At 56.7% G+C, this 8,651-nt stretch overlaps 1 protein-coding gene across 1 annotated transcript; it reads right to left on the bottom strand.

Moving 5' to 3' along the window:
* Nucleotides 1–5,373: 5,373 nt before the first annotated feature.
* On the bottom strand, nucleotides 5,374–8,651 carry KLHL26 (kelch like family member 26). The gene has a single exon (XM_049640281.1). It carries the CDS (start codon nucleotides 8,596–8,598, stop codon nucleotides 7,021–7,023), a length of 1,578 nt encoding a protein of 525 aa, XP_049496238.1. The 5' UTR covers nucleotides 8,599–8,651; the 3' UTR covers nucleotides 5,374–7,020.

The raw sequence follows: 8,651 nt of genomic DNA, 5'->3' as shown, positions 1-8,651 counted from the left end.
TGCTCCCTGCTAGACCGACTGAGATCAAAAGCTGAAAGTATGTTCACCCTACCCGAACATTCCTGGGCTCAGGTTCCCTGTGTGATGCACAAAGGACACAGACACACCAATTCCTTACTCGTAAGGCCTATTCTCTATCCCTTGAAGGTTCTGAGCACTTCAAGCCTCATTTTATTTTTTTTTAAGTTTATTTATTTATTTTGAGAGAGAGTGTGTGCGGGAGGGGCCGAGAGAGAGAAAGAGAGAGAGAGAGAGAGAGAGAGAGAGAGAGTCCCAAGCAGGCTTTGCACCATCAGCATGGAGCCTGATGAGGGGCTCGAACTCACAAACTGTGATATCATGACCTGAGCCAAAATCAAGAGTCGGACGCTTAACTGACTGAGCCATCCAGGAGCCCTAAGCCTCATTTTATACTTGCCTGTTGATTCTGTTTTCCTGGGTCCCCAGAGCTAACATAGAACTAAGCACAGAGGGCGGATTAGGAAGTGTTTGTTAAATGAATCATTTTCTGCCTGGGAAACTCCTATTCATCCCTCAAAACCCACCTCAAATGCCTCCCCCCCCACCCCCCCCCCCGAAAGCCCATCCTCACCCCAAAGGAGAGCTGTATTCCTTGCTCTAGGGTCACCCAGCCCTGGGTCCTCTCCAGCCAGTCCTGACATAAAGGGGCTGGGAGTGTCCAATTGTTGGATAGTTTCACTTTATTTACAGAGCACATCCAAGTGTGAGCTAAGAAGTGAGTCCTTTTAAGCCACTTCCTGCTGGCTGCAGGATATAGTTTTCTCTCTCGGCTTCATAGCTCTGTCTAGCTCTCTTTGTTCCCAGTCAGCTTCTCCAACGTCCTCTCCCACTCTTCCCTTTCTCAGGTCCGCTGCTCCAGCCTTGCTGCATTCTGCCTCAGGGCTTTGCTAAGGCTGCCTCCCTGCCTAGAATGCCCTTCCTCTGCATCCAGACCGTAGCACCCCTCAACATAAAGCTTCTAAATACAAGCTAAATTAAAACCTAAACTCTAGGGGCACCTGGCTGGCTCAGTTGGAGGACCACAGGACCTTTGGTCTCAGGGTTGCGAGCCCCACGTTGGGTGTGGAGATTACTTAAATGAATAAAACTTAAAAAAAAAAAAAGAAAAACCCAAGGGGTGCCCGGGTGGTTCAGTTGGTTAAGTGTCTGGCTATTGATTTCGGCTCAGGGCATGATCTCACGGTTCATGAGTTCGGGCCCCACGTAGGGCTCAGTACTGACAACGTGGAGCCTGCTTGGGATTCTTTCTCTCTCCCTCTCTATGCCTCTCCCCCTCTTGGCACTCTCTCTCGCTCTCGCTCTCTCTCTCAAAATAAGTAAATAAACTTTAAAAAAAAAAAACTAAACTCCTGAACATTCCTGTGTGGTCCAACCCTTAGGAATTCTCCAGCTCTGTGAAAAGAGGAAGGTAACTTCACCTCTCTGAGCCAGGCTGTCCTGTGTTAAATGTGGATGGTGGTACTCTTTCCCGCAGGCTCTTGGGAAGATTAAATAGATAATGCGTGTAAAGCACTTAGCTCAGCGCCTGCTTCCTCGCAAGCATTCAATAACTGTTAGGAAAGAAAACCCTACCTCGAGATGTTAGTTTTCATGCCTTGCTTTTCTGCACTGCCTTATATGGAATCTTAGTCAATCCGGGGTACCCACGTCGGGTAGAGGTGAATTCGGGCCATCGGAGCGGGAAGGCAAAGAGAAAAACCATCCAGGGCCCGTCTTTGACTTCCAAACCAGGCCCCCATCAAAGTTTTGAAAGGCAAAGCAAGAGCCAGGTTTGATTATAAAGCAAGAGGGGAGAACCCGAAGGCAGCCAGAAATGCCCTTTACCAGGAACTCACCCTTTACCCTTGAATAGGAAGAGGTTAGATGAAGAGCCAGACCCCTTATCCCCCCATCCCGGGCTGAGTTAGGTGAAAGGGGGGGACAAGGTGGGGTTGCCAAAGACCGAAGGAAGAAGCTGGAGCTGAGGGGCAGGAACTCCAGTTCCTCCCTGGTAACCACCCATGCTGAGGGGATGCCTGGTGTAGGCCTTCCAGTGACACCTTAGTGCCCTGCGACTTGGACAAGCGCCCACCGAACTCCCACACAGACCCCCTCGTTGCAGTCCAAAAGAACAGAACACTTACAGCCCCAACCTACCTGACAAAAAAGGAGGGCTGGCCACCAGGGGGTGGATTGGCTGCAGGAGTCGTAGAGCAGGCTTTTCTTTTTGGTGGCCCAGCATCTGAGTCCCCATCCAAGTCTGGGGAGTCCCCATATGCCAAGGTAGACCCTCCCCCACCGACACCAGAAGCCTCCGAGCCAACAGTATGACTGAGCAAACTACGGGCCTCAGTTCCCCCTTGGTCTCTGTGTCCTGCCCTTTGCAACACTATTTCATAGGTCGTCCTTCTTAAGCCGGAGGCTGTTTCCCCAGTGCTGATTTTGGACTTGGCCATGTCAGTTGCTTTGGCCAGACAACGATTTCCAAATCTGGACCTTAGAAGGCTCCCACGGTTCCACTTGTCCTCTGGTACCATTGGAGAACACATGTTGGCTAGCTGCTAGTCCGGGGATGTGAGACAGGGGGATCTGTGCCTCCTGGATATTCCACAGCCTCGTACCCAGAAGCAGAGCATGCCCAGCCAGCGGCAGCCTAGAACAAGCGCCCTTCAGCCGAGTCATAGACAACACGAAAAATAAACATTCATTTCTGCATGCCATTGAGGCTTGGGGTTGTTTGTTACCCAGCAGTAGCAGCTAATACGCCGATGTATTCTTTTCCCAGGCAGCTAGGGCATACTGACACAGGACGTGGGCTAGACCAACAGGACGTCTGCATTCTGGAACAAGTGGTACAAAGAAATACAATTGAGCATCTGGTTTTCAGGGGCAGCTACGGCTGAGTGCCAAGGGCAGATGGCAGTACCAGCTGAGGCATCTGGATTCTGTGCTGAAGGCAGAAGTGTCCTCACCAGCCACTTCCCTGGCATGATTTCAGGTGATCACTCTGGCGGCCACCCCCCTTGATCTCTGGGTTTTCTGAGCCTGGTTTTGCGGCCCTCCTGCCACTTCCGTGAACAACTGAATGGTCTTCCAATACACGCTTTTGCTATTTAAATTAGCCAGAGGCAGTTTCTGTTGCTGGCAAATAGAAACCCTGACTTACATAAGATGGGGAACTCCCAGCATGTTACATTTATAATATAATTTTGAAACTGTTTGGGTTACAAGTATCAGAACTACCTGAGCACTAATATCTCAAGCGACACAAACATCGTGATTTCTCATAAAAAGGAGTCCGGAGGTCAGAAGTTCCAGGGTGGGACAGGTGGCCCTGCGATTCCAGGGCTTTGGGAGGTGGCATCTCTGCACCTCGCTTAACGTGCTCCTCGTGGCCACAAGATGGCTGCAGAAGCTCCTGGCATCATGTCCTCACAGGAAGCAGTAAGGGAGGAAAGGGGGCAATAAGGCCTCTCCCTTGTCCAGAAACCCCCACCCCGACCTCCCCTGAAAGCCGGCTGGCCAGATCTGGGAAATGTGCCCAGATCAAAAACAACCCCGGCAAAAGGCATTGCCAAGAGTGGCTCAGCCAAATCCTAAATTAACCCCCGAGGCTGGGCACGCTGTTGCTGGCACCAAATCAGGGCTCTGTTGGTGAGGCGGGAGACATGGCTGCCGGAATGGCAATAAGCAGGGTCAGCGACAAGACATAAGCTGGGGCCTTGTAGGCAGGAGCACAGCTTCATGGCCCTCTTGCCCTCGGGACCCGCAGGCAGCTGGTGCCCGTGGACACTGGAGTGGATGAGGCTCTGCTCCCACCTCCCCATCCCGGGACCTCTCATTTGTGCAGTGAACATTCGGGCTACGCTTCCAAGGCCAGGTGCCCCTAATAAAACCCGTGCACTGAGGCTCCACCATGAGAAGCAAACTCTCCGGGGCCTGTGAGAACACGGGAGATGGAGCTACGTTCTCGGAGACAAAGCCAGGGGCGGGTTTCCAAGCTGGCCAGGTCCGGGGCAGATTCCCACCTCACAGAGCTCCCTGGAGGCCCCCTTGGCCTCGCTTGCTGCGAGGCCCCAGAAGTCACACTTGGCCTGCCTCTAGCGGGCCTGAATCCCACCATCCCGGGAGACAGCGTTTTCCCACAGCCCGAGCCCAGGTGTGGAGGGAGGCTCCTGCCGGCCGCATCCAGGGCCTTGGTGGGGAAATGGGACATCTGGAAGCAGACGGGCTTTCCCCAGGCTCCGTCCCTACATGCAGTGGCTGGCCGTTCATGGCCCAAGCCATCCTGGATGAAAGGTGAAGGGAGGAGATGAGCTGACAGGACCCAGAACCCTTTAGGATACCATGCAGAGAGGCCCGGGCAGGTCCAAGGACGAGTGTGAGTGTATTTGTGTGAGCAAGTGCGTGTGCATGTCACTCAGCATACGAGCAAGGCTACGTGTGAATACCAGTGTGACCATGTCAACGTGCATGTCACAGTGCACGAGTGCAGGTGTGCATGTGAGCTTATATGCATGTGCGTGCATTTGTGCAAGCATGTGTGTGCAAATGCATGTTCCGCCTTTCTCTGAAGGACACAAACGTTCACCAAGTGAAGATGCAAGCCAGTTTCTGCTAAATTAAAAACAGCTTTTTCGTGTTTAAAGTTTACAATACGAAAAATAATTTTCCTTTCTTCCGGGGGGGGGGGGGGGGGGGGGAAGAGGGAGGGGCAGGGGGCCCCTGAGAACATTCCATGAACCAGCCCAGACGGTTATGCACAATCGACCCGGTTAGATACGGCGCGCCCCCCCCCCTCCCAACCCAACCCCCTGCGCCGGCACCCCTGCCAGCTCATTGGGGACAAGATGTTCTGAGGTGTGAGCTGATCTGGGGGGACTTGCAGCTGGCAAAAGATTCTCACTGCCCCCCTGAAGGGGCCATGCCTCTAGCAGGGAAGGGTTCTCTTTGGGGGAGCTCAGGTTGGGGAGGGGGGTGAAAAGGGACTGGAATGTTCTGGTAAGTCCCCAAGGGCTGCCGCTTTTATTTCAATGCCCCTGGCAGCATGGTCTCCTTCCTGGTTCCCAACCAAGTTTTTATTTCAACACTGCCCCCCACCCACACATCCGGCTTCGCTCTGGGGCCCCGAAGGCTGCTGCACAGGAGCACCAGGCCTGTGGGTGCATTTTGAGGGTGATCCTGGAAGCCTCCCATCTCAGAAAGCTGTCCGTGGACAGCAGGCATTCTCCGCCAACATACAGCCTGGTCCGTGGCGAGGCCAGGCATGAGAGCCGGGGTTGGGGGCAATTCACGGAGCTCTCAGGCCCATATGGAATGGTGATGATTTCATGCTTCCTTTAGGACTGCCCTGCGTCTCCCCCATCATGGCCTCCAGGGAGAGGGGCTCCCTGGCTCCCCAATCTCACACCCCAGGACTGAGCAGATGGAGACAACCTGCCAGGAGCTGGGGGCTGTCTGGTGGCCGGGGACGAAGCCAGCAGGCACATGGAACAACCTGGAGAGAGTCTCACCGAAGGCCACCCAGCCCAGGGCGGATCTGTCTTCTCCTCCAGTCCCTAGGTGGAAGTTCTGGCTACACTTCCCACTGCCCCACGCCCCTGAGCCAAAGGCCAGCCCCTCTTCCAGCCCCTCTGCAATGCTGGAAAAGGGTGAGGAGGGGAGAGGAGCCCCTAACCACACAGAGGACGTGAGGAATCTGTGACCCATCAGGCCCCACAAGCTCAGCGCTGGGCCCTCTCCATCTCTTCACCATAACATTTTTATTAAATGAAGGAAAATATTAGGAGACGACATCTGCTAAGATATGAGGTTAATTCTTTACACGGTGAGTGGGTCACAGAGACACAACATCAATCGTCCGTCAGCAGCAGAAGAGACACTTTAAGTTGCCCCGAGGGTACAAATCCCATTTATAAGATAGCAATGCCGGTGTCTTAAAAGAAGCAAAACAGAACCAAAGGAGGAAAAAAAAAAAAACAAAACACTAAAACAGCAAAACCAAACCAAACCAGCTTTAGAGGTTTGACACCAAATCAAATGTGGCCAGAGATGCCGCAAAGCCCTTGAAGGGAAGAGCCTGCACCACCCGCCTGATCTCCCTTGCTGAGGGCACGGGCCCTGTGGCCTGACAACTGGAACATGGGATGGGTGGGGTGGGGGTGGGGGTGGGGGGCTGGAAAAAGGGAAATAAAAATCATCAGACTTGTGGAATGCAGACACACTGAGAGATGCTAAAGGTGTCCCCCTGGCGTGTCGGCCCACTCCTCACTGAGGACCCCTGAGACGCCCAGCACCAAATAGAAGGCTGGGAAACCATAAGGACCCTCTCTGAGAGGCGGCTGTGTTTCCTCCTTCTGAAAGTGGACGGCAGAACACGTTGAGGGAGTTGGGACAGGAATGAAGATAAGTGCGAGACCCTCGTCCAAGGCCATCCTCCCCACCCCGGCGGCTCAGGCTTATTGGGGGCAGGAACATGCCCACCCTTGAAGTCAACCCTGAGCAGGGCGCACCCCTGCCACCTTACCAGCTCCTGGAGGTCTGTGTGTTACAGAGTTTGGGGTGTGTTTATTTTTTAAAAACGCACAGTGCAAGAAACTTGGGAGGGGGCAGGGTGCAAACCATGGGTTTGGGGCTCGACGCTAATGAGCTTGCATCTGAGCGTCTGAGACTGCCGAGCTGGGGGAGGAGAGAGAAGTGGGACGTAAGCCACACAACAACACCCCAAAGGAGACCCCGATTCCCTCCATGAGCGAGGATGTGGGGCGGGTGAGGAAACCCCCGCTGCCGTGACATGCCGGCCTCAGGGCCGGCAGGCTCCCTCGGTGGGCACGAAGCCAGGATCTGCTTCGGGAAGGAAGGAGGGACCCCAGGGAGGGGCCTTATCGACGCAGCAGGCCCCAAGATGTCAGGCCACGGGCCAGGGGGGGTGGTTCTGCGGTCCTCACCCCCGGTGTGCGCTCACCAAAACCCCTGGCAGAGACAGCATGAGGCTGGGCCGGGTCCCACGGGTCCCGGGAGCTACCTCCTGGTCCCGGACCGGGGCAGCAGGACGGGGGCACAGGCGATGCCCGCGAACGACTCTGGGAAGTGCAGGTCGCGTTCCCACTCGTCCGTCTCTGTGTTGTACACCTGCACGATGCCCGTCACGTTGTTGAGACGCCAGTTATAGCCCCCCACAATGTAGATCTTCCTGTCCAGCAGGCAGCAGCCGGCCTCTGACTGGCCAGCCCGCATGGGGCTCACGCTGGTCCACTGGTCCGTCTCAGGCACGTAGTACTCCACAGCCAGCACGTCAAAGCAGCGGTCCACGTGGTCCATGCGGCCCCCGAGGGCGTAGATGCGGCCGCCGGCACCCACCATGGCGTGAAGCACGCGGGGCTCGCTCATGGGCGCCTTGAACTCCCACTGGTCAGCGGCGGGGTCGTAGCAGTGCAGCGCCTTCTTGTCCTCCACAGAGATGCCGTAGCCCCCCGAAATGTAGAGGCGGCCCCCCGCCGAGGCGCCGGCGTGGCCCCAGGTGCGGCGCTTCAGAGAGCAGGCGTAGCCCCACTCGTTGCGCCGCGGGCAGTACCTCTCGACGGAGGCCAGGCTGCCGGCCCGGTTGCGGCCACCCGTGGCATACACCATGCCGCACAGCACGTTCAGCTGGAACTGGATGCGACTCTCCTGCATGGCCTGCAGCCGCAGCCAGCGGTTCAGGTGGGGGTCGTAGCGGTAGCAGGCATCCACCGCGCCCTCGCCGCTGCGGTACTGCAGGTGCTGGCCGCCCGCCACGTACACGAAGTTGTCCAGCACGGCCACGCACGTGTGGCTGCAGCCCACCTCCATCTCCGTGAGCTCACGGAAGTGGCGGGCACCGGGCTCGGGCAGCTGGTACACCTTGCTGCTGACGGAGCGGTCGCTGTCCGTGTAGGGCGTGCCGCCGAACGCGACCAGGGAGGGCACATCCGAGCGCACGGCCGTGCGCGGGGACTGCATCTCGTGCTGCCGGAAGGGGAGCACCTGGTAGTTGAAGGCCTCCAGCAGGTACTGCCGGCACAGCACATCCTCCACCATGATGTCCAGCGGCTGCACGCTGTCCACCAGGTCCGACGACCGCATGAGCGGGAAGCGGATGTGGCAGAGCACGTGGCTGGCGCGCGGCCGCCGGGCCGGGTCGTGCTGCAGCCAGCGAACCGCGGCGCGGAACAGGTCAATCTCGGCACAGCTCTGCAGCCGATTGCTCTGCAGGAAGAAGACGAGGCGCTCCAGCGGCAGGTGCAGGAAGTCCTCCTCCTCAGCAATCTGCAGGAAGTGCTGGAAGGTGAAGGCATCCACCGACTCCTTGAGCGAGGCCAGGCTGAAGGTGGTGGCCATGTGGCCGATGTTCAGGCAGGTCTCCACGCTCATGGCGGCCTTGAGGAACTCCTCGCACAGCTCCACCACGGGAAGCATCTGCAGGAACACGGCCGCACCCAGCACGTCCTGCACGCAGTCCAGGTCTAGCGTCACCTCGGCGCTATAGGCAAAGTCGATGATGTGCCGCAGGCCGCGGGCCGACACGCCTTTCAGCTCGATGACATCCTGGCTCGCCTCCCTCATGCCACCCGTGAACATGGCCCTGAAGTTCGGAAACACAGCATGTAGGCTCGGGGCTGCCAAGGGGCATC

Source organism: Panthera uncia, chromosome A2, assembly GCF_023721935.1.
Source record: "Panthera uncia isolate 11264 chromosome A2, Puncia_PCG_1.0, whole genome shotgun sequence".
Lineage (NCBI taxonomy): Eukaryota > Metazoa > Chordata > Mammalia > Carnivora > Felidae > Panthera > Panthera uncia.
This window is presented reverse-complemented; position numbering and strand designations above follow the sequence as displayed.

Excerpts from the sequence above, each read along its gene's own strand:
- KLHL26 (XM_049640281.1), bottom strand. The coding sequence starts at position 8,598 with ATGTTCACGGGTGGCATGAGGGAGGCGAGCCAGGATGTCATCGAGCTG.